At 45.3% G+C, this 27101-nt stretch overlaps 1 protein-coding gene across 2 annotated transcripts in view; it reads right to left on the minus strand.

The window, feature by feature from the left end:
- Positions 1-27101, minus strand: part of LOC111963247 (formin-like) — a 182731-nt gene that overhangs the window by 130304 nt on the left and 25326 nt on the right. The window contains exons 2-3 of one of the 2 annotated variants that reach the window (XM_023986557.2): positions 21669-21832; positions 10958-11078 (exon numbers count right to left, since the gene is read on the minus strand). In XM_023986557.2, the coding sequence (XP_023842325.1) occupies positions 10958-11078; positions 21669-21832 (285 nt within the window). Of the gene's footprint in view, positions 1-10957; positions 11079-11451; positions 13958-21668; positions 21833-27101 lie in introns of those variants that run through there. The other variant, XM_070443352.1, reaches the window with a different exon arrangement.

The raw sequence follows: 27101 nt of genomic DNA on the forward strand, positions 1-27101 counted from the left end.
CTTTCTGACGGGCCGCCCCCAGGTGGTAAGGGTAAGGTACAACACATCCGCACATTGATTCCTCAACACAGGGGCCCTCAGGGGTGCGTGCTCCGTCCCCTCCTGTACTCCCTGTTCGCTCATGATGCACAGCAGGCACGATCCAAACACCAATCATTAAGTTTTGCCGATGACACAAACAGACACCATCGTTGCCTGATCCCGACAACGACGAGACAGCCTTAGGGATGAGGTCAGAGAATCTAGCCGTGCGGTGCCAGGCCAACAAACTCTCCTCAACGTGGGACAGACAAGTGGATGAATTGTGGTCGACAGGAAAAATAGGACGGGGCAAGCCCCCATTCTCATCAACGGTGCTGCCAGGTGGAGCAGTTTGAGAGCTTAATTCCTTGGGTGTCGACATCACCAACAAACTAACATGGTCCAAGCCACCATGACAGTCGTGAAGAGGGCACACACAAACCTATTCCCCCTCAGGAGACTTGAAAGATTTGCATGGGTCCTCTGATCCTCAAAAGGTCTACAGCTGCACCCTCGAGAGCTTCCTGATTGGTTGCATCACTGCCTGGTATGGCAACTGCTATGCCTCCGACCGACAGGCACTACAGAGGGTAGTGCGATGCCCAGTGACATCACTGGGGCCCAGCTTCCTGCCAACCAGGACCTCTATACCAGGCGGTGTCAGAGGAAGCCCATAAAATTGCCAGAGACTAGTCACCTAGTCAGAGACTGTTCTCTCTGCTACCGCAGGGCAGTGGTACCGGAGCGCCAAATCTAGGTCAAGAGGCTTCTACCCCCAAGCCATAAGACTCCTGAACATCTAATCAAATGCCTACCCGACTATTTGCAATGCCCCCCTTTTACACCGCTGCTTCTCTCTGTTGTTATCATGCATAGTCACTTTAATAACTCTACTACGGTACATATTACCTTAACTAACCGGTGCCCATGCACATTGACTCTGTACCGGTACCCCCCTGTATATTTTTTTACTGCTGCTCTTTAATTACTGATACTATATATTTATTATTCTTATCCGTATTTTTTAAAACTGCATTGTTGGTTAGAGGCTCGTAAGGTAAGCATTTTACTGTAAGGTCTACACCTGTTGCATGTGACTAATACATTTGATTTGATTTTGATTTTACTTCTTGGAAAAGTGGAATAGCTAGTGGACTTCTCAGTACAAATTGTCCTGTGCCAGAGATAAACAATTTGTGAAGCTGTTATTTGATGTTTACTTGGGCTGTGCAGTGGTTACTTCCATATTTTGATTCAGGGCAGCGTTTGCTGGAGTGAGAATTTGCAGAACGCAAAGAAAAGCGACTTCAATTTCCGCTTTTTAATAAAAAGTTACATTTAGACTTAGGCTTCTGAAATCATATGATTCAAGTGTCACTGGGTTGAGATGTGAGATTCCAGCACTAAAGGAGCATTTCAAATAAACTACAAGGAAGATAGAAGTATTCTGTTCCTCTGTTGCTGGGTACGCTGAAAGCAAACAGAGAAGGAGTCTGATGATGTCTCTCTTTGTACAGAAGCCTCCCAGAGTTCAGCCTTGCTCTGCCACTTTTACTTTCCATTCCTCTTTAAATCATAAGAGATAACTATCCATGGTTAGACAGTGTGGCAGCCTCAGCCTCTGTTTGATAAGTGCTCCAGCCGTCTCTGATAACGCAGGGAGAGGAAGATGAAGTCCGCCATAACTCAGTTCCTATATAGGCCAGGTCAGAACAGGCCTCACAGGCAACCGGTTCACTGAGACAGGTTTCATCAGGACCCACCTATGTGAGGCAGACTTACTGTATGTATAACACAGGTCATGTTAACTTTTCAATTAGAGTTTATCTACTGATAGTAATATGTAATGTTGCATGATTAGCAACTTTCTATAAGGGATCCCTTTGGAAAATGTAATAGGCCTACTGCTTCTGTAGATGTACTGTATCCATACTGTATGGACTGTAGATATAAAAAAATATATATTTTGTATTTAATTTATTTTTAATATTTTACTTTATTTACTAGGCAAGTCAGTTAATAAAATATATTATTTACATGATGGCCTACCCCGGCCAAACCTGGACGCGCTGGGCCAATTGTGCGCCGCCCTATTGGACTCCCAATCACGGCCGGATGAGATCACCTGGATAGGCCTTTATCTGTGTGTTGTGTTCATGAGTTTTCTCTATGTAAGTCATGAGGTCAGGGTTTGGCGGCCGGGGCTGATCGATCAGAAGGAGACGTTTTACCACCGTGGGACGAAGGGACTCACAAACAGACAAAAATGCGGTCTCTGATCTCAAGAGGTTCTACAGCTACACCATCGAGAGCATCCTGGCGGGTTGCATCACTGCCTAGTATGGCAACTGTCGGCCTCTGACCACAGGCACTACAGAGGGAATGCGTACGGCCCAGTACATCACTGGGGCCAAGCTTCCTGCCATCCAGGACCTCTATACCAGGCGGTGTCAATTGTTAAAGACTCCAGCCACCCTAGTCATAGACTATTCTCATGCTACCGCACGGCAAGCGGTACCGAGTGCAGTCTAGGTCAAGAGGCTTCTAAACACCTTCTACCCTCAAGCCATAAGACTCCTGAACACTAATCAAATGGCTTACCAGACTATTTGCATGTCCCCCCCCTTTCACCTGCTGCTACCTTCTGTTATTATCTACAGTATGCATAGTCACTTTATAACTCTACCTACATGTAAATATTACCTCGACTAACCGGTGCCCCGCACATTGACTCTGTACCGAACCCCTGTATATAGCCTTGCTATTGTTATTTACTGCTGCTCTTGAATTATTGTTACTTATATTTTATTTTTGGGGGGGGGATATTTTTCTAAACTGCATTGTTGGTTAAGGGCTTGTAAAGTAAGTATTTCACTGTAAACTTTCACCTGTTGTATCGGCGCATGTGACAAATACGATTGATTTGAAAATGTTGGCCAGCTGGTCATAGCGAGAATACCACAGCATCAACACATAGACAGAGAACTCAATTAGAGTCGAGTGTGGTCCAATTGTGCCCAATTTGCTATTGGCTACCCACAGCGGTGTGAAGTAATCTGTCTGGGACAGCCAGAGGCTATAACCAAGAACATAATGATACTCCCAAAAATCTTCCCTTTAATTTCATACTGCCTTCACAGGGACCAACTTCAAATAACTCCACGTAATGGGCTCTGACTGACTCCAGCAAACTGCATGAATCAATGTTTAAAAATGTTGGGAAAATACATCTACGTAAACTCCACAAAGCCTTCACAGCAGGCAGTATTATAATTGACTGGACCATGCCTGATTGACATGTAATCCCTGGAAGCACAGTTAAACTATGTCTTCCCTATTTACAGCTTCCTCATGAAGCCTGCTCTGGTATATACAGCGAAAGTGTGTGTATTTTTGACATTTGTTCATTGACCTGGCCTTTTTCGAAAGTGTACTGTATTTACCCTCATAATGTCTATCCAGAACGTGTTACAGTTAATAGTCCTGTTTAATGCTGTACACTGTAAACTTATAGACAGCATGTAACCGCTGTGGCCCACTCAACCCTCCACCATTAGCCAGGACCAGAAAGTGTGAACCACAAGTCAACTTCCTCTACCAATCCAGCCATAGAATACAAGGCCATAAAGCTGAGCCTGGCATCCAGCAGTACAAACAAAGCCACTGGAATGTGCTGAAACATCTCACTGGCTCCTGTCCTCATCCAGGGTACTAGTGTAGGGCGGTCAAACCCAGCCGTGAGTTTTACTGTATTAGAGTGTCTGTGTACCTGATGGAGGTGCCACAGTGAGGAGAGGGAGACAGAAGTGATAATAAATCTTGTGAATGGCTATAGAAGAAGTAGGTACTTATTGTCCTGGATCTGTATCCTGGTCCAGTATAGAGGCTTCATGGGAGTGGCAGGTTCCAACCAGGCTCCTTGGGCCTTCTCGCTGCCTGGCCGAACCCAAACCCAATCCTCCCCAGGAGGAGGGGGGCCACACCCAGGAGGAGGGGAGGAGGAGGGCCCGCTCCAGGTAACCAAGGGAGGGGAGTGGGGGACCAAACCTGAGGGGGGGTGGAGGCGGTGGCCCCTGTTGCCAGGTAACGGGGGAGGAGGAGTGTAGCAGTCCTATTTGGCCAGGGAGGGGAGGAGGGAGGAGGAGGAGGAGGGAGGGAGTGGACCAGGCAGTCCTCCATGCGGACTCAGGTTGATGGAGTCCAGGTTGAGTTTCTTAGGCACGTTCTGGCTGGGGCTGAGACGGACCGGCTGGCCTCACCCTCGGGGGTCCTGAGGAAGTCTCCCTGTCTGTCTGGATGCAGACGTTACGGAACGTTTGGGGGCAGGTCGTCCTCAGTGGACACACAGGTCTCGGGAGCTGCCCCTCTAAGCCCCTGGTTAAAGGCCTGGTAACGGTCTGTATGCATCTTGTTTGATGACCCCTCCAGCCGGGACACTGACACAGCATGCTCCCATGCACCTGGAAGATCTGGAGCTCAAAGTCCGTCTGGTGGGAGCAGGAGCACAGAGATAAGTCAGAAACATCCCACTCAGCCATATGAAACAGAATCACATAATGTTGGGGCACCACAAAGACCGTGGGTGACTCAATGACAGCATGTGAGGGAAAATGGCCATCATTACCTTTATTAAATTAATTAAGTGATTTCTAACATCATGCCCACTCATTTTCATTCCAATCTTTCATCCCCAACAGAAAAGTACAATGACTGACACATAATGAAGAGCTAATAAGCTGGATGTTTATTGGAAGTTCAAACATCAACATATCCAGCCAAACTTGAGGAAAAGTGAAAGAAAACCATTTTGCAATGTATCCGACACATGTTTCTTGTTAGCATGGAGGTCACAAGGAAAATGAAGTAGGCACGTTCCTATCCTTTCTCATGGTTTAACTACTGTTTATGAGTGTCAATACGATGGCTTGATGCAAGGGATTAGAGATAAATGGCAGGGTAACACAGAGGAAGACCTCTACACGCAGAGAAGTCTCTATAACTGCTGAATCAGCACTGCTTTAATAATAGTCCTTTTCAGACCACACTTTCCAGAGACATTTGCTCAAGTAAGGTTGTTGTTCAAGAAATTGTTCCTAAATATGGTCAACAGTCTGCTCTATGATCCTCTTACTCATCTCAGGCTGCTCTTGGAACACAGAGGAAACATCAAATAAATGTGACTACTCCTCTGAGACCTGTGAGAAACTATTTCAAATACTGCTTTCAATTGCATCACCTTGGCACTGGTGGCTCAGTTGAAAAACAATGCATTTGGTGCTTCAGCAACAGAGTGGAATCTGCTGAGTTCAGAGGGTGAACTCTAAACTAGATCTTACAAAGAATAATGGAACTTTCCAGTTGGAAAGGGACAGGTCAGTAAATGAGATCTCTGGTGATCCAGTTGTAAATTGTGATCTTATGTCATATGAGAACTGGCAGGAGCTTCACATCATGACATCACAGCTTCCTCTCTCAATGATGACCTCATATCAAATGTGACTGGGATGTCACATTTAAGACAGGATGAGTCCTAGGATTTGAGGACTATCATTCAAACACTTTTATTCATTGTTGTGCTGTCAATATAAACATTGTGCCTGACAACAGTGTTGTGCCACAAAACGTGTGAGCCAATTCATGAGATGCTTTGGTTGAAATTACCATTTGAAGGAGTCAAAGGAGGACGCCAGACCACTTAAGGCCAATAATATATTTAGATAGAAATGCAAGGCTTTCCATTTTTAATGGTGGTGAAGAGAGGTGTTGTAACCACACTTTGGGACATTGAGACATTCTCAGACATCAAGCCTGGAAAGTCCAGTCACTAAAGACAATAGTTGGCTTTGCTTCTGTGGTTGATTGGCGACATCTAGTGTCACTGAAGAAAACTGCAGTGTCCTGGGTTCATTAAGTATTAGTTACTTTGTTATTACATGCGGACAGTAGGACAATGGTGAGGCACTGCATTTGGTTGAAACAACCCCAGCACTGAAATCAGTTAGAATGATATGTAGTGAGCTGTTTTAAAACAAAGAGGTAACTTACATGTAATGCTTCCAACTCCTCTTTGCATTCCTCTTCAGCTGCAAGAGGGGCGCGCTGGTGCTTCTGGAAGGGAAAAAAGACATCCACTTACTATAGCTAGAACACATGACAATGTCATTAACATGTATACATAAATACAATTACACAGCATAAGACCATCCCAATGTCACATTAGTTTGAAGGATTATTCAATGTCCACAGGATTACATTTTCAATAGCAACCAATTTACATGACATTCATGAGACCATTCTCTCTTTCACCAGACATTAATTAGTACAATAGTAAACAGACACAGATTAACATGTGATTGCAGGGATAACTAATATGGCAGTGAAACATAATCCTCTCTTCCTCCCATGTTACGCTAGGCTGCTGCTGAGGGACGAAGAGAACATGCCAAGAGGTCTGAATACTCTCCAATAATATTGTCAGATGTTACTATTGTCTTACACACAGATTTATGTCCTTCATTGTTCTCAGGCGGTCCGTTGAAGACAAAGGCATGTCTCTTCCAGGAAGGACATTGAAAAGAAGTTGGTTTAGTTTCCTAAATTAGATATTTTAATGGCATGGATGTGACTGAGCTACCCGACAGTAGATATTTGAGCCACCCTACAGTAGATATTTGAGCCACTCTACAGTAGATATTTGAGCCACCCTACAGTAGATATTTGAGCCACAGTACAGTAGATATTTGAGCCACCCTACAGTAGATATTTTGAGCCACCCTACAGTAGATATTTGAGCCACCCTACAGTAGTATTGAGCCACACTACATAAATAATTATATATTTATACTACTGTTAGGGTGCTCAGTTACATCTACAGTGCATTCGGAAAGTTTCAGACCCATTACTTTTCCCACAGTTGAACCACCAACTCTTCCTAGAGCTGCCCCCCAGCTAAAAGGAGCAATCGTGGGAGAAGGGTCATGGTCAGGGAGGTGACCAAGAACCCAATTATCACTCTGACAGAGTTCCTCTGTGGAGATGGGAGAACCTCCAGAAGGACAACCATCTCTGCAGCACTCCAACAATCGGGCCTTTATGGTAGAGCGGCCAGACGGAAGCCACTCCTCAGTAAAGAACATGACAGCCCCGCGTTGGTTTGCCAAAAGGTACCTAAAGGACTCTTGGACAAGATTATGTCAGATGAAACCAAGATTGAACTCTTTGGCCTGAATGCCAAGAGTCACATCTGGAGGAAACCTGGCACCATCCCTACGGTGAATCATGGTGGTGGCAGCATCATGCTGTGGGGATCATTTTCAGTGGCAGGGAATGGAGACTAGTCAAATCGAGGCAAAGATGAACGGAGCAAAGTGCAGAGAGATCCTTGATGAAAACCTGCTCCAGAGCGCTCAGGCGAAGGTTCACCTTCCAATAGGACACGACACTAAAGCACAACCAGGACAACCAGAGTGGCTTCGGGACAGTCTCTGAATGTCCTTGAGTGGAACAGCCAGAGCACGGATTTGAACCCAATTGAACATCTCTGAGAGACCTGAAAATAGCTGTGCAGCGATGCTCCCTATCTAACCTGACAGAGCTTGAGAGGATCTGCAGAGAAGAATGGGAGAAACTCCCCAAATACAGGTGTACCAGCTTGTAGCGTCATACCCAAGAAGACTCAAGGCTGTAATCACTGCCAAAGGTTCTTCAACAAAGTACTGAGTAGAGGGTCTGATACTTATGTAAATGTGATATTTCAGTTTTTTGTTTTAATAGATTTGAAAATAGTTCTACAAACCTGTTTTGCTTTGTCATTATGGGGTATTGTGTGGAGATTGATGAGGGGGAAAAACGATTTAATACATTTTAGAATAAGGCTGTATGTGGAAAGTCAAGGGGTCTGAATACTTTCCGACTGCACTGTATGCCATTAAAATAGCTTATTTAGGAACCTAAACCAATCTGTTTTCAATGTCTTCCTGTTTACTGTAAGGATACTGCATTTTCAAAAACTGCTTTATTTACTTTGCCTCATCATCTCACAGTAAACTACAGTAATATCACGCATTAATGGCCAGAGTATGTGAGAATAAGAATGTCTCGACATTCGACAACCCACATAAAAATATGTCAGCAATTGTGCAGTGAACCATATAAATAGCTTCTGAAGTCTGAACGAGTGTCACGACTTCCGCCGAAGTCGGTCTTCTCCTTGTTCGGTGGTGTTCGCGTCGACGTCACCGGCTTTCTAGTCACCATCGATCCATTTTTCAGTTTCGTTTTGTTTTGTCTGTATTAATCACACCTGGTTCCAATTCCCCTATCATGTTCCCTATTTAACCCTCTGGCTTTCATTTCTGTTTTGTCCGTGATTGTTTGTGCGTTAGTGGTTGTGGTTTATACATTGTGTTTGTGATTATTTCCATTGTGGAATTTTTGCCATTAATCGTGGGTAAACACTGTGGTTCGCTTCAACACCTGTGTCCTGCGCTTGACTCCGATAATCTCCGCACACAATCCTGACAGAATCACGGACCTTATTCAAATGGAGTCAGCAGGCGCAGCCAGCCCTTCTCTACCAGTAGAGGAGCAGGTTCAACAGCACGCGACCATGTTGCATAGTTTAGGGACAGCCATGGATCGCGTGCTGCAAACTATGGACAGATGGGAGAGAGGAGGTCTCCCAGTAAATCAGACCCAGCACCGACACCAGCACCATCATACGCTCCCAGGAGCGTATGATGGAACAGCAGCCGGGTGCCAGGGTTCCTCCTACAGCTGGAGCTCTACCTGCATCTGTTATCCGTCCCTTCGGGATACGAGAGGGTGGGCGCCCTCATCTCCTGTCTGACTGGTAAACCCTGGAGTGGGCCAACGCCATCTGGGGAAGAGAGGGTCTACCCTGGATAATTATGATGACTTCTCTCGCCGCTTCCGGGCAGTTTTTGATCATCCACCCTGAAGGGAGAGCGCGGGAGAAGTCAATCATAATATTCCAGGGAGAACCCTCTGCTTTCCCCAGATGCTTGGCCAACTCAGGCTGTCCCAGTCAGACAGGAGATGAGGGCGGCCCCCACCCTCTCGATCGCGAAGGGACGGATAACAGGATGCCAGGTAGAGCTCCAGCTGTAGGAGGAACCCTTGGCACCCGGCTGTGTTCCATCATACGCTCCTGGGAGCGTATGATTGGTGCTTGGTGTCGGTGCTGGGGTCTGGATTTATGGAGAAACCTCCTCTCTCCCATCTGTCCATAGTTTGCAGACGCAGATCCATGGCTGTCCCCTAAAACTTATGCACATGGGTCGCGTGCTGTTGAACCTGCTCGCTCTACTGTAGAGAAGGGCTGGCTGCGCCTGCTGACCTCCTTTGAATAAGGTCCGTGATTCTGTCAGGAATTGTGTGCGGGAGATTATCGGAGGTCAGCGCAGGACACAGGGTGTTGAGCGAAACCCACATGTTTACGCACTGGTATTAATGGCAAAAATTCCACAAATGGGAAATAATCACAACACAATGTAATTAAACCACAACCACTAACGCCACAAACAATCACGGACCAAAACAGAAATGAAAGCCAGCGGGTTCAAATAGGGAACATGATAGGAATTGGAAACCAGGTGTGATTAATACAGACAAAACAAAACGAACTGAAAAAATGGATCGATGGTGACTAGAAAGCCGGGTTGACGTCACCGTTCCGAACACCACCGGACAAGGAGAAGGCGAACTTCGGCGGAAGTCCGTCAAACGAGTTAGATACCTCAGCAGTAAAGCTATTAGAGCTAAACAATCTGCTGTAAAGGGGATATTACAGTATAATGTCTGGTGGTTAAAGTATTCAAGCAATTTGTGAGAACAAACCAATAATTATGCTGTTTCAAGGCTAGTATTCTGATAGAGTAAAAGCACAAGAGTTAATGGTAGGCTTACGGCTCATGGTAAATGGTGTGGGTGCTATGTGGAACAGTATGGGTGTGTGTCTACAGGAAATGGATGTGCACACACACATAAACATGCTCTTTGTTGTTTTTATCTAGCTACCTATCAGCTTGGACCTTTGCTCAGCCTTCCAAACTCCATGAGCAGTGAGATGGCCTGATATACCTGCCAAATAATGTCTCTGCTACAGTACAGCAGGTTCTAGGCTGCACAATGTCTCTGAATCTAAGACATTAAGAGAAATGAGCATCTCCCTGTAATGTAGTTGGATCAGCCTATTTAGAGTCATTCCCTATTTGTGTGTTATTGTATTCTTCTTTCAGCGAGGGAGAGAAGAGAGAGAGAGAGAGAGAGAGAGAGAAGAGGACGAGAGAGGAGAGGAGGAGAGGTAGAGCGAGAGCGACAAGAGAGAGAGAGCAGGAGAGAACACGAGAAGAGAGAGAGAGAGAGGAGACAGAAGAAAGAGAGAGAGAGAGAGAGATGAGGACGAGAGAGAGAGAAAGAGAGAGAGAGAGAGAGAGAGAAAGAGAGAGAGAAACAGAGAAAGCATAGCCAGGCTGAGAGAGTGGCAGGCTGCCCAGCCCCAGCTTATCTCCAAACKACCTCCCAAAGCTCCACTATACCCTGTGATGCTAGCAGACATCTCAACATACAGCAGCATTACCGTGGAGGAAAGGTTACAGTGCGTTCCTGCTTTAAAAGGATTTAAAGGGTTTTCTTACACCCTGTCACTGGGCCCAACTGGCTGTACAGACACCAGCAGGGCTGCACTACTTGTTTGTATCACCTCTCAATTAGATTAACCAGTCAGGTTAAGTAAGGAGAGTGCCTGCCATGGATAAAACAGGGTGGAGGCACTCATGATCAGTAGATTATCATATCTTGTGAGACTTAGTTAAGGCAGATAACAGCATACAGGTGTTTCTCAACAAKAGATTGTATAATATTGCAGAAGAGGTGTAGAGTAAGTGGAAAGCTCCAGGATGGCACAGGTCCTTACCTGCCTCGGTGTACCTCAGCCCCACCTTCTCCTCCTCATCCTTGGGCTTGGGCGGGGGCCAGATGGCTTGGAGCCGCCCAGGGGTCCGGTCCTCACTGTCTGCAGGGGAGGTGACCTCAGACTGGGAGGAAAGACAGCAGATGATACCTCAGTTAACACAGCACATACATAGAAACTGTACACACTCTCCAAGGCTTACAGTACAGTCGGTGCCCAATCTGACTGAGAAGTCAACACGTGATAAGACATGAGACCATCTCAAATCAAGACTATCCCCAAAGCTAATACCCTATGAGATAATATCACTTTAAAGTTACAAACATATTGGTTTTGTCCTGTCTGCATTGCATATGCCCAAGAAAACACAACATCGCTTTACATTCATAAATGTCAAAACCTTGGTGATCTGAGTTTTTTWTTTTTATGAATAGCGATCTTTAAAATACAACATACATACGGAATACTGCTTTGAGTTAGACACAAACAGTACATACGTTAGACTCTGCTGGACCTTTTTGCTCACTGCTGCTAGGAGACTTGGAGGTTCTCTCACAGATGGATTTCAGCAGCTCCTTTTCACTTCTGTTATTTTCCTTGACAGCATCTAAATCCACAGGCTCTTCTGTATCCTTTTTAGCAGGTTTGGAGCTCTTGAAGGTGTCAAGTGTTGTGTCTGAAGCTTTCCTGCTGTCTGCTGGTGGGGTGATGGGGATGTGCTCTGGACCCTTGTCTGTCACCCCCTCCTCCCTCCTCTCTGGGTCCCTGTCTGGGTCTAGCTTGCCCTCGGCCTTGGTACYGTCTAGGTTGAGTAGCTGGCTGATCTGCCCTAAGAGATTACTCTTGGTCTCAGACACAGTTTTGGGCTCGGGACATTTCTTGGACGTGCTGCTACTGGAGGTGATCTGCTCAGGGAGGTTCTTGATTTTGTTGATGCTCTTCTTCAGGCTCAGCAGGGCCAGATCAGTGTCTCTCTGTTTGATCTCAGACACTGTCTCCCTCTCCTCCCCCACGGCCCCCTTCTTCAGAACCCGCAGCCTGCTGAACAGGGCAGGAATTTCGAAGGAGGGTGCCTGGCAGGAGGCTGTGCCCCTGGCGGGAGACAATGTGGTGGAGGGCGGATCTGTATCGGGCCTCCTAGTGGCAGGCATGTCGCCTTGGCCCCTGGGCGAGACAGAGACAGGAATGGCACTTGGATGGCTGTCAACTGGGGACTTTCCAGGGACATGCGTGTCCAGGCTGGGGGAAGATGGCTCTGCTGCTTCAGGTGGCCTGGAATCAGAGAGGGCAGAAGGGGAGTCGAGGCAGGGAGCATGCTCTCTATGCTCCTCAGTTCCAGTGTTTCCCGACAATATCTCCTTCCTCTGTCCAGTATCTTGGTCCGCTGGCTGTCCTGACGCCAAGGCAGTGTTGTCTGCTGCTGCCTCCGATGTCTGGGGTTCAGAGGTCAAAGACAGGTTAAGAGGTGAAGCCACTGCAGGGTTTCCAGCACACACGTCAGTAAGGCCCAATACCTCCTGRTTGATGCTGAAGCCTTTGGCTACTTTGTGGTGATGATGGCTGGACCCCTCTGCACCCATGGCTGCTGCATCCACACCCACCTCCACAGGCCTGGGATCAGTGGATAGGTATGTGCTGCAGCCGTCTCCAGGCACTTGTGGTTTGGAGACGGAGGAGAAGAGACCAAGATCTGTCCCACTGTCAGATCTGCCCATAATCCTTCCAGAGTACAGAACAGAGGTGTCTTTGAGGGATCTTTCCACAAGACTTTCTGGCTTGAACACAGGCAGCTCTAAGTCTGTATCAATGGCACCTCTCACTGGGCCAGCGGGTGGCAGCTGACCAATGTTATTATCGTTCACTGTCCACTGGTCATCGTCAGGTGGGAGGGACATTCCAGGGGAGGCATGCTTGTCTGATTGGCTGAGGCTGCTGATCCCCTCCTCATCTTCCATCTCTGTGTCGCTGCAGATCTCCACCCTAGTGACCTGGACCAGATCTGGGTCGGCCACGGACACAGACASTTGGCCTGGGTTAGGAGGAGAGGTCACAGAGCTACTCTTCCTACTGGACTCATTCTCCCATGATTCCATCCTGTCCTCCGTATCAAGGAAGGTGGCCTCTCCATTATGAAGAACCTCACGCCTACCCCTCACATCTCCCCCCACTCGAAGTCTGTCGTCACTGATAACATCCAGAGCACTTGGATAATGAACCCCTGTGAGATAGTTATCTTCATCAGACAGGGTCCTGAAAGCCGTCAGCACCGCAGTCTCTCCCGCCAGCCTCTGAGGCTCAGGCTTGTCCCCACGTGTAAACATAGTGGAGATCTTATTGCGGAACGAACTGGATTGCTGCTTCCCCTGACCGTTAGAGCTATTACTTACACTGTCAATTTTCACAGAACCTTTAACTGTCATGTAGCATGTACTTATGCCAGTGAACTCCTAGCCAGCAGGTAGAGGCTACCCGAGCACAGTGTGTCCATTCAGGGTGTCACAAAAGGCTCATCTCTACACTGAGAGGAACCTCRACCTGCCAATTTGTGTTCCACTTCAACTGGTTCCAGTGAACAAAAGGCCTTTGTGAGGACAAATCCCCTAGCTCCTCTTAACCTCTCCAGGAGGGCTCCAGGTATAACCCCTGCTCTCCTGTAATCCTGTATGGCAACAMAAGACCCTGCTGTGTTGCATATAGATCACTATCTCCAATCACAAACAGCCTCGACTCCTCTGTACGTTAAATGTCATTTCCAGTGATGTAAAGCCGAGTGAAATTCCAATTACTTTCCCGGTCAAGTCAAACTGTTCAGAGGCAGGAAGCATGTCCTGGAATAATCTCCCTGGGAATCCAGGAGGAACTCATTTTCAGTTTCTCAGGAAAACATTACAACCAGTTTTAAAAGTTATTTCAGGGTGGTCTGGAAGGTTCCATTTCCCCTCTATGTGTAGGTAGAGAGACCTGCTTCAGAGCAACTGTCTGAGTTTCCCTCCTGGCGTGGTTCTTTCCCCTCTTTCCCTRTGTCTGTATGTGTACAGGAGAGCTCTGTGTTCCTGGGAAAAGCCTCCAGGTTGGAAARAAATGTGCCTCACTGGTCTACCCGGTCTGGCCCCGCCTCCCCCCTCCCTCCCCTGCCCTGCCTGGGAGGGATCTGTGGCGGCAAGCAGAACAGGTGTCCGATTAGTCCATCTTACTTCTGTAAAATGTCAGCCACAGGTAGCTGGAGCTCTCTGTTGCTTAGCACTATCCTTTCTTAATGCATTGTAAACMGAGTGGGGCTGCTAGCTAGTTAGCTAGCTAATCTCCTGGTTGGTTAGTTGGACGGTGGAGGAGGTCCAGCCCAGTGTTACAGATGACAGTGCTCTCTATACTATTAAGGCACAGAGCTTAAGCTGTGGTGATTTATTCAGTCTGGAACTGCTGCTGCTGCTGCCCAGCCCTGACCAGCACTCCAGCACTGCAATCTTGTGTCGTCAGTAGCTCCGCTAACGCCAAGGGGCTAACACTGCTACAGTTTGCTGAGAGGAAAATAGGTTATGATTCCCTCATCTCAGTGTGAATGTCATTAGAAAAGATTAAGGATGTCTTCACATTAAATCATAAACTGAACACATACATATACACACATTCGTTTTCTAGTACAGTGAGTTTATAGTAAGTTTACACAGACAAGTAACATTGTACTCTGTCTGTAGTCTACAAAACCTGCTGCTTCAAATACGATGGGTTCAAAAATCTTTCAAGTACCATGCCCCCTTTATATGAACACAATGTGCACTTGACAGATTTTAGCACAAAACAGAGCACATAGGCCTGAAAAGTACTTAGTGAAATTAGGGCTACTTGTTCATTGAGCTTTCAGACGGAACTCAAAGCCCTAGTAAGGCCATATTTGGCCTAAGCAGCCAAAGTTCACTCCTCAATGCATTCCTCCAGACACAGGAAGATTAAGAATGACTAATGGTTGTCAAGGTGATTTAGAGCCCCATACCAAACCAGACATGAGGTTTGAGTTCAAAGACAAAATGTTTGACATTAATAATACATATCTGTAATCATTAATAATCTATTAGATATTAAATAATCACATGTATAATGTATTAGAAAATACTATTGTATTTAAACATAATGTCTCTAACTGGGATTAAAATAAATCCACAGATTGTCAGTCAGAGGCTCTCTGTCAATCCTGGAGCGAGGCGCCCTGAGCCCTGGCCCATTATGTAATAGCATTGGCTTTTAATTTACTCAGTGTAAATATATCAGCTAACCGCATAGCCAGGTCTCAGCTGGACTTACGCTGTTCTGTGGGCTGAGAGGAGCTGAGTCACAATGACAGACAGCTAGAGGAGGGCCCTTTTACAAATCCCACACTGATCACAACTACTCGTGACTTGAAAAACAAGTCACCCCAATGGAGTCCATGACTACAATGACAGCTTAGGCCACACCACAGATTGTCGGTATCTTTATGCTGAGACAGTCTACCACTAGAGGAAAAACACAACAGGGATTACTTTTGTTATGATATGATGGCTGCAACAGAGATCGAGGAGTGGCTGTTGATAACACTATGCTATGCTACTCTGTCTGACAACCACACAAAACAATCTACTGTTGCTTAACTTAGTCAAACAGCATGATGGAATCTTGACAGACAGGCACAGTAATTGTTTAGTTGTTACAATTTATATGACCTTCTCTTGACACTTTACCCMAAATAATAGATGTGCTGGCAGGTGAGAGGTGGTGGTAAATCAATCTAGTTTAATTTGATGACTAGATACTGGGTCAGCATGTTAACAGTAGATGTACCATCCTAGGTAAAACATTGAAACGTGACAATACTACCCTGCCTGTGACAAACAGCTGGTGTTTGGGTAGATTAAATATGTAGACTTTGTTTGTGGGATCTCTCGCTCAGCTGTAGAGATGTTTGGCAAGCTCTGAAGAATCCATTTGTTTGATTTCAGTACAGAGTGAAAACACCTTGAGACACACTGTACCAACAGTAGGTTTTATATGTCTGTTAGCGTGTTTGGCAGACCCACACAAGTCAGGTGCCCTGGCCTGTAGCAAACACATAGTTGAGCTTCTTAGCTCTACTCACTAAGAGAAAGGGAGCTAAATACTGTGCGTGACACAATCAATCCACTCTAATATGGTTTACAGTGACTTGACAACTGGGCACTACACCCTTAGATATCATGTGCTATCTAGGGCTGCCCCCATAGGATAACTCATTAATGAACCCTTTTTGTTCCAGGTAGAACCCTTTTGTGTACAGGTAGAACTATTTTGGCTTCCATGTAGAACGCTTACCACAGAGGGTTCTACAGTCGTGGCCAAAAGTTTTGAGAATGACACAAATATTAATTTCCACAAAGTTCGCTGCTTCAGTATCTTTAGATATTTTTGTCAGATGTTACTATGGAATACTTAAGTATAATTACAAGCATTTCATAAGTGTCAAAGGCTATTATTGACAATTACATGAAGTTGATGCAAAGAGTCAATATTTGCAGTGTTGACCCTTCTTTTTCAAGACCTCTGCAATCCGCCCTGGCATGCTGTCAATTAACTTCTGGGCCACATCCTGACTGATGGCAGCCCATTCTTGCATAATCAATGCTTGGAGTTTGTCAGAATTTGTGGGTTTTTGTTTGTCCACCCGCCTCTTGAGGTTGACCACAAGTTCTCAATGGGATTAAGGTCTGGGGAGTTTCCTGGCCATGGACCCAAAATATCGATGTTTTGTTCCCCGAGCCACTTAGTTATCACTTTTGCCTTATGGCAAGGTGCTCCGTCATGCTGGAAAAGGCATTGTTCGTCACCAAACTGTTCCTGGATGGTTGGGAGAAGTTGCTCTCGGAGGATGTGTTGGTACCATTCTTTATTCATKGCTGTGTTCTTAGGCAAAATTGTGAGTGAGCCCACTCCCTTGGCTGAGAAGCAACCCCACACATGAATGGTCTCAGGATGCTTTACTGTTGGCATGACACAGGACTGATGGTAGCGCTCACCTTGTCTTCTCCGGACAAGCTTTTTTCCTGGATGCCCCAAACAATGGGAAAGGGGATTCATCAGAGAAAATGACTTTACCCCAGTCCTCAGCAGTCCAATCCCTGTACCTTTTGCAGAATATCAGTCTGTCCCTGATGTTTTTCCTGGAGAGAAGTGGCTTCTTTGCTGCCCTTCTTGACACCAGGCCATCCTCCAAAAGTCTTTGCCTCACTGTGCGAGCAGATGCACTCACATCTGCCTGCTGCCATTCCCGAGCAAGCTCTGTACTGGTGGTGCCCCGATCCCGCAGCTGAATCGACTTTAGGAGACGGTCCTGGCGCTTGCTGGACTTTTTTGGGCGCCCTGAAGCCTTCTTCACAACAACTGAACCGCTCTCCTTKAARTTCTTGATGATCCGATAACTGGTTGATTTAGGTGCAATCTTACTGGCAGAAATATCCTTGCCTATGAAGGCCTTTTTGTGCAAAGCAATGATGACGGCACGTGTTTCCTTGCAGGTAACTCTGTTTGACAGAGGAAGAACAATGATTCCAAGCACCACCATCCTTTTGAAGCTTCCAGTCTGTTATTCGAACTCAATCAGCATGACAGAGTGATCTCCAGCCTTGTCCTGGTCAACACTCACACCTGTGTTAATGGGAGAATCACTGACATGATGTCAGCTGGTCCTTTTGTGGCTGGGCTGCAATGCAGTGGAAATGTTTTTTGGGGGGGTTCAGTCCATTTTCATGGCAAAGAGGGACTTTGCAATTAATTGCAATTCATCTGATCATTCTTCATAACATTCTGGAGTATATGCAAATTGCCATCATACTAACTGAGGCAGAAGACTTTGTGAAAATTCATATTTGTGTCATTCWAAAAAAAATTGKCCACRACTGTACATGGAACCAAAAAGGGTTTTACCTGGAACCAAATAGGGTTCTTTAAAGGGTTCTCTTATGGGGACAGCTGAAGAACCATTTTGGAACCCTTTTTTCGAAGAGTGTAGAAATGGTGGCATGTGAAGGTGTTAGCAGAGTGGCTACAGTAGGTACTGGGCTCTGGGAACCGCCACGGTACACGGTACAYGGTACACAGCACCACATCCCAGATCTCGTAATGTTAATGCAACTGGAGGAATTCAGGTGGTTAAGCAAATCAAATCAAATCAAAGTTTATTTGTCACGTGTGCCGAATACAACAGGTAGACCTTACAGTGAAATGCTTACTTACAGGCTCTAACCAATAGTGCAAAAAAGGTGTTAGGTGAACAATAGGTAAGTAAAGAAATAAAACAACAGTAAAAAGACAGGCTATATACAGTAGCGAGGCTATAAAAGTAGCGAGGCTACATACAGACACCGGTTAGTCAGGCTGTTTGAGGTAGTATGTACATGTAGATATGGTTAAAGTGACTATGCATATATGATGAACAGAGAGTAGCAGTAGCGTAAAAGAGGGGTCGGCGGGTGGTGGGTGGCGGGACACAATGCAGATAGCCCGGTTAGCCAGGCTTGGGGGTAAAAACTGTTGAGAAGCCTTTTTGTCCTAGACTTGGTACTCCGGTACCGTTTGCCATGCGATAGCAGAGAGAACAGTTTATAACTGGGGTGGCTGGGGTCTTTGACAATTTTTTGGGCCTTCCTCTGACACCACTTGGTGTAGAGGTCCTGGATGGCAGGCAGCTTAGCCCCAGTGATGTACTGGGCCGTACGCACTACCCTCTGTAGTGCCTTGCGGTCAGAGGCCGAGCAATTGCCGTACCAGGCAGTGATGCAACCAGTCAGGATGCTCTCGATGTTGCAGCTGAAGAACCTTTTGAGGATCTCAGGACCCATGCCAAATCATTTTAGTTTCCTGAGGGGGAATAGGCTTTGTCGTGCCCTCTTCACGACTGTCTTGGTGTGTTTGGACCATTGTAGTTTGTTGATGTGGACACCGAGGAACTTGAAGCTCTCAACCTGCTCCACTACAGCCCCATCGATGAGAATGGGGGCGTGCTCGGTCCTCCTTCACCTGTAGTCCACAATCATCTCCTTAGTCTTGGCTACGTTGAGGGATAGGTTGTTATTCTGGCACCACACGGCCAGGTCTCTGACCTCCTCCCTATAGGCTGTCTCGTCATTGTCTGTGATCAGGCCTACCACTGTTGTGTCGTCTGCAAATGTAATGATGGTGTTGGAGTCGTGCCTGGCCATGCAGTCGTGGGTTAACAGGGAGTACAGGAGGGGACTGAGCACGCACCCCTGTGGAGCTCCAGTGTTGAGGATCAGCGTGGCAGATGTGTTGCTACCTACCCTCACCACCTGGGGGCGGCCTGTCAGGAAGTCCAGGATCCAGTTGCAGAGGGAGGTGTTTAGTCCAAAGATCCTAAGCTTAGTGATGAGCTTTGATGGTACTATGGTGTTGAACGCTGAGCTGTAGTCAATGAATAGCATTCTCACATAAGTGTTCCTTTTGTGCAGGTGGGAAATGGCAGTGTGGCGTGCAATAGAAATTGCATCATCTGTGGATCTGTTTGGGCGGTATGCAAATTGGAGTGGGTCTAGGGTTTATTGTATAATTGTGTTGATGTGAGCCATTACCAACCTTTCAAAGCACCTCATGGCTACGGACGTGAGTGCTACGGGTCTGTAGTCATTTAGGCAGGTTGCCTTTGTGTTCTTGGGCACAGGGACTATGGTGGTCTGCTTGAAACATGTTGCTATTACAGACTCAATCAGAGACATGTTGAAAATGTCAGTGAAGACACCTGCCAGTTGGTCAGCACATGCCTGGAGCACACGTCCTGGTAATCCGTCTGGCCCCGCAGACTTGTGTATGTTGACCTGTTTAAAGGTCTTACTCACGTCGGCTATGGAGAGCGTGATCACACAGTCGTCCGGAACAGCTGATGCTCTCATGCATGCCTCAGTGTTGCTTGCCTCGAAGCGAGCATAGAAGTGATTTAGCTCATCTGGTAGGCTCATGTCACTGGGCAGCTCGCGGCTGTGCTTCCCTTTGTAGTCTGTAATAGTTTGCAAGCCCTGTCACATAAGACGAGCATCGGAGCTGGTGTAGTACGATTCAATCTTAGCCCTGTATTGACGCTTTGCCTGTTTGATGGTTCGTTGTAGGGCATAGCAGGATTTCTTGTAAGCTTCCGGGTTAGAGTCCCGCACCTTGAAAGTGGCAGCTCTACCCTTTAGCTCAGTGCAAATGCTGCCTGTAATCCATGGCTTCTGGTTGGGGTATGTACGTACAGTCACTGTGGGGACGATGTCCTTGATGCACTTATTGATAAAGCCAGTGACTGATGTGGTGTACTCCTCAATGCCATCGGAAGAATCCCGGAACATGTTCCAGTCTGTGATAGCAAAACAGTCCTATAGTTTAGCATCTGCTTCATCTGACCACTTTTTTATAGACCGAGTCACTGGTGCTTCCTGCTTTAATTTTTGCTTGTAAGCAGGAATCAGGAGGATAGAGTTGTGGTCGGATTTACCAAATGGAGAGCGAGGGAGAGCTTTGTATGCGTCTTTGTGTGTGGAGTACAGGTGATCTAGAATTGTTTTCCCTCTGATTGCACATTTAACATGTTGATAGAGATTTGGTAGAACTGATTTAAGTTTCCCTGCATTAAAGTCCGGCCACTAGGAGCGCCACCTCTGGGTGAGTGGTTTCCTGTTTGCTTATTTCCTTATACAGCTGACTGAGTGCGGTCATAGTGCCAACATCTGTCTGTGGTGGTAAATAAACAGCCACGAAAAGTATAGCTGAAAACTCTCTAGGCAAGTAGTGTGGCCTGCAATTTATCACAATATACTCTACTTCAGGCGAGCAAATCTAGAGACTTCCTTAGATTTCGTGCACCAGCTGTTGTTTACAAATATGCACAGACCTCCCCCCTCGTCTTACCGAAGTGTGCTGTTCTATCTTGCCGGTGCAGCGTGTATCCCGCTAGCTGAATATCCATGTCGTCATTCAGCCACGATTCCGTGAAACATAGGATATTACAGTTTTTGATATCCCGTTGGTAGGATATTCGTGATCGTACCTCGTCTAATTTATTGTCCAATGATTGCACGTTGGCGAGTAGTATTGACGGTAACGGCAGCTTTCCCAGTCGCCTTCTCCGGGTCCTGACCAGGCATCCGGCTCTTTGKCCTCTGATCCTGCGTCGCTTCCTCTTGCGAATAAAGGGGATGTCGGTCCTGTGGGGTGTTTGGAGAATGTCTTGTGCGTCGTCTTTGTTGTAGAAACAATCTTTGTCTAATCCGAGGTGAGTGATCGCTGTCCTAATATCCAGAAGCTATTTTTTTGCCGTAAGGTACGGTGGCAGAWACATTATGTACAAAATAAGTTACAAATAACGCAAAAAAAACACATAATAGCACAATTGGTTGGGCGCCCGTAAAACTGCTGCCATTTCTTCCGGCGCCATTTCTTCAGTAGAGTGGAGTACACGCTGGCTTGGAGCCATGAGGGAACAGCAATGTCATGCTACACTGCTCTGAGAGTGGATACGTAATGATAACTACTGCTAATGTGTAGTAGCATTCATAGAGTATCAAATAGGGCCCAGATTTGTTCCTGACCATGTGACCTGACCAAAGCTGTTCCTGACCATGTGACCTGACCAGGGAATACTCTAGGCCCTATTTGCAATTTGGCCAGTTTTTCCCTGGTCAGGTCACATGACATAAGTATGATGTATTGCTGCTCTCACCGTGCACTCCAGTCCAGGGTAGTAGGGGGTATCTCCAATGATGTCATCTTCTGGGGGCGTGATCCTGAGGATGTCCAGGTGGTCAGGACGGGAGGCGGGGTTCAGGGAGTTCTGGGTCTGGGAAATAGCATCATCACCGTCCAGCATCCAGATGTCAGCCTCCTCTACACACAAAAACACACACAGGCACACACACACACAMACAATWATGAATTGTTATGAATTGTAACGTGTAATAACAGGTGTATTAAGATAGACTGAAACACACCATCCGTTAGGGGGGATTTTACCAAGCAACAGAGCCATTATGTATCCTGAATGGATCAGTGGGTGGAGGAGGTAAAGCAGGCATCGACACCTTCTAAAAGACACAGAGAAAAGCCACTCTGCTGCAGGGTACAGATGCCTATGTATATACTGTCCTTAGCTAGCCTCGCTTCAGCTTGTGGATCACCAAACATGCACTGATCTGATAAACAAATACCACTATATCCAATATGGATTTATGCGTATGAGTTCCATAGGGAGGATGGATTYAGTTTGTCCACTTCCGTATGAGCTTTGTGATTCAGAGCTCAGAGACAACCTCATCCATAGCCCATCCCCCCTCCAGCCTATGAGCACAAATAATGTCAAGGGTAGGCTAGTTTAGTGCACTCCCCCCCAAAAAATAAACATAACACAACAGTACATCTCGCTAAAAATACTCTCACATCCACATGGATGCGCACACATGGTACTCTCAGACACAATGAAAATATGCCTGCACTCTTCCCCTTGGGAGAAGCACTCATGCAAGATAAATGCTGGTATGCTAATATAACGATTATTGTGTTTTCGCTGTAAAACACTTAGAAAATCTGAAATATTGTCTGGATTCACAAGACCTGTGTCTTTCGATTGCTGTAGGCTGTGTATTTTCAGAAGTGTTTTAGGATGAGTAATTGGTAATTGACGTCGGTCTCTGTATTATTCGTCGGCTGCTTCCAAACCTATTTCAGATTGCATGCTGCATAATGTTAGAACTGTGATTATACCTGAAAATGCAATTTTTCAAAAAAAAACTATCCTATACCATGAATATGTTATCAGACTGTCATCTTATGAAGTTGTTTGTTGTGTTAGTGGCTATATATATTATATTAGTCTTGTAATTATGATGATACGACATACGTGATGCAGCATAGCATAAGAGCATGATGTGAAGAGAAATGTTAGAGAAAAAAGATGCTTCTTTGCTATCGTGGTTAGCTAATAAGTTTCATCATATGTGGTCTTCCCTGATAAAACACTTAGAAATCTGAAATATTGTCTGGATTCACAAGACCTGTGTCTTCCGATTGCTGTAGGCTGTGTATTTTTCAGAAGTGTTTTAGGATGATTCTTTTGGTAATTGACGTCGTCTCTTGTAATATTCCGGCTGCTTCCAACGCTATTTCAGATTGCAGCTGCAATGCTAGTAGAACTGCTGATTATACCTAAATATGCACATTTTTCTAAAAACTCTATCTATCATACCATGAATAGTATATCAGACTGTCATCTTATGAAGTTGTTTCTTGGTAGTGAGCTAATATTATCTTTATTTAGTCGAATTAGTGATAGCCTACTCATGCAGGAAAAAAATGTGGAGAAAATTAGTGAGGTCTTTGCTATCATGGTTAGCTAATAATTTACATATTGTGTCTTCCCTGTAACACATTTTAAAATCAGAAATGATGACTGGATTCACAAGATCTGTATCTTTCATCTTGTGTCTTGACTTGTTGATTTAATGATATTAGATGCTCGTTGTCATTGTATAGTGAGTGACGCTATGTCTAGTATGCTAGTCACACTTTTTCTTCTTTAGACTGAGGGGGTGCATCCCGGATCCGGGATGAGTAGCAAGTAGAAGATAAATAAAGAGTGGTAGAGGAGAAGAGAAGCAGCAAAGCAGCTCACACTGAACTTGATGCTCAGCGACCTCCATTTAGGGTTTCTCATGCTGTAATACACCTCCCAGGAGGGTCACACTGCTATCACTCAACCTGTTTGGATAAATATTAGATTGAACTGAGAGGCATCTTACCTCCTGTTGCATTAGTGCTCAAATATCACATCTCAGTGTAGTGCCATCACACCTGAGCTACTGTAGACCCACATATTCCTACACTACAACTGCAGGACCAGTAAAAGTACAATCAAATACTGTCTATCCTACAGTGTCCTCAACCCCAGTTTAGGTCGGAGACAAATGGTTTCAATGCAGAGTTGTAAGAACACACACAGACATGCATCTGTTGATTTGCATTCAGTCAGTATTTAACGAATAAGTCATTTTAAGACAGACAGCACTGCGGCTCTACACGGCAGAGACTGAAAGGAAAGTCTTTGGCAGGGAGCATTGATTTGATAAATCACTTTGCATTAAGATAATGCACCAGCACACTGCAGTGCTCAACACCAGCCGGGTATTTCTGGGCTGTTTGGATGAGTCCAATGCACAGTCAAGCCCACTCCAGGCCCAGCTGCAGCAAAGCTGTATTCTCCCCTGCACCAGCTGTATTCCAGTTAATTATCAACTACAGCAAATCTACTCTAATTTCAGCTTATTTGGCATCTTGATAGCAGGGTGTGGTGAGCATAATGAGAGTGTTACTATGACAACTCAAAGTAGACAAGACCAAGACGTGGATGTCGATTAAGCCAGCTCCCCGCACCTCTCTGATTCAGAGGGTTGGGTTAAATGGGGAAGACACATTTCAGTTGAAGGCATTCAGTTGTACAACTGACTAGGTATCCCCCTTTCCCCTTAAGAATCCTGATTTGTCAACCCAACACTACAGTTGATTACTGTGTATTCTCAATGCTCAAGAAACATGGAAACAATTTGCACAGAGTACAGATCAACAGCACTTGCATCTTTGCATCTCTCAAATATGAAACATTTACTGAGCGTTGAGACTAGTTTGTCCACATATCTCTAGCTGTGACGACACAGGCAGCATGTCTGAGCTGAGGACACATGCAGCAGTGTTAAATGCATTTATAGGGCCGCGCTGCACCATCTGGACAGAATAGGTGGAGAGGTTTAGTGTCCCTGTAGACACACTGCAGTGCAGCTCTGGCTGTCTCTCTCTCTGGCTCTGAGCAGAAAGACCACACTAAATACAAAGATACACAAGGAATGTTGGATACGGCACCCTAACAGGATCTTATGTCTTTTTCTGAAAGGATACGTATACATTTTGTGTATTACAGATGAATATCACAATACACGTGGACTGACACATAATACATTAACACAATTCAAGCAAAGGCATTGAGAAAATATCAACATTGAGAAATACTTGGACTAGTTTAATTACTGTAAACATTGTAGACATAGTACATTCACAAGTTCATCGTTAGGAATGAGACTTCAATCCAAAATCATAATTGAAAGTTAAACTCGAGAGAAAGTGATGACTAGAATTTGATTTAGAAAGCACTCCGCTGCATTAGGTAATGAATCCACTTCATTAGCTTGTGCTACGAGATCACTTGGCAGTTACTTCATTACACAAGCACGCACACACAGGCAGGACACACACACACACACACACACACAGTGTTATCCTGGACGAAAGAAGTTCACTGGCACTGGGAAAACTCTGCTCCATTGTAATTTAATCTCCAAAGCCAAGGAGACTAAAGCGATGCCTGTACAGTAGTTCACTGAAAACTCAGCCAGGTACACATCACACACCAGCTCTTTATATAATGACGACATGAGCTCTGATAACAGAACCCGTGTTGCTCAGTTGGTAGAGTATGGTGCTTGCAACCCCATGGTTGTGGGTTTGATTCCCACGGGGACCAGTATGAAAAGTATGCACTCACTACTGTAAATCGCTCTTAAAATGATAACAACAGGCTTTAGACTGGACTGAACCTAAGAGAATATGATCACCTTGCAAATACTCAATCATACTGTTCTGCTATACTATACAGTGCTTCTGTTCTGCTATACTATACAGTGCTACTGTTCTGCTCTACTAACTATACAGTGCTACTGTTCTGCTCTAGCTATACTATAACAGTGCTACTGTTCTGCTATAACTATAGAGTGCTACTGTTCTCGCTCTAGTTATACTATACAGTGCTTCTGTTCTGCTATACTATACAGTGCTACTGTTCTGCTATACTATACAGTGCTACTGTTCTGCTATACTATACAGTGCTCTTTCTGCTATACTATACAGTGCTACTGTTCTGCTATACTATACAGTGCTACTGTTCTGCTATACGTATACAGTGCTACTGTTCTGCTATACTATACAGTGCTACTGTTCTGCTATACTATACAGTGCTACTGTTCTGCTATACTATACAGTGCTACTGTCTCTTGCTATACTATACAGTGCTACTGTTCTGCCTATACTATACAGTGCTACTGTTCTCTCTAGCTATACTATACAGTGCTACTGTTCTGCTACTAACTATACAGTGCTACTGTTCTGCTATACTATAACAGTGCTATCTGTTTCTGCTATACTATATCAGTGCTACTGTTCTCTGCTATACTATACAGTGCTACTGTTCTGCTCATACTATACAGTGCTACTGTTTGCTATACTATACAGTTGCATCTGTTCCGCATCACGTGCTTATTATCTGTACTATACAGTGCTACTGTCTACTGCTACTATTCAGCTATACATGTTCGCTAATACATGTTGTACTCGTATACTATACCCGCTCTGCTATTCTGATTCTGCTCTAGTATATAATCTAGATTACGTGTACTGTTTCTGCTATACTATACAGTGCTACTGTTCTCTTCAGCTATACTATACAGTGCTACTGTTCTGCTTAGCACTATACAGTGCTCTGATATCTGCTATACTATACAGTGCCTACTGTTCTGCTCTAGCTATACTATTACTGTTCTGCTATACTATACAGTGCCTTACTGTTCTGCCTCTAGCTATACTATACAGTGCTACTGTTCTGCTCTAGCTTACTATACAGTGCTACTGTTCTGCTATACTATTACAGTGCTACTGTTCTGCTTAGCTATACAGTGCTACTGTTCTGCTATACTATACAGTGCTACTGTTCCTGCTTATACTATAAGCAGTTGCTACTGATTCTGCTATCTACCTCATACAGATGCAGTGCTACTGTTCTGCTCTAGTTATACTATACAGTGCTACTTTCTGCTATACTATACAGTGCTACTGTTCTGCTATTACTATACAGTGCTACTGTTCTGCCTATACTATTACAGTGCTACTGTTCTGCTCTAGTATACTATACAAGTGCTACTGTTTCTGCTTACTATACAGTGCTACTGTTCTGCTATACTATACAGTTGTTGCTTACTAGTTCTGCTCTAGCTGCTATACTATACCAGTGCTACTTCTCTCTGCTATACTATACAGTGCTACTGTTCTGCCTCTAGCTATA

Source organism: Salvelinus sp. IW2-2015, linkage group LG4q.2, assembly GCF_002910315.2.
Source record: "Salvelinus sp. IW2-2015 linkage group LG4q.2, ASM291031v2, whole genome shotgun sequence".
In the NCBI taxonomy this organism is placed as follows: domain Eukaryota; kingdom Metazoa; phylum Chordata; class Actinopteri; order Salmoniformes; family Salmonidae; genus Salvelinus; species Salvelinus sp. IW2-2015.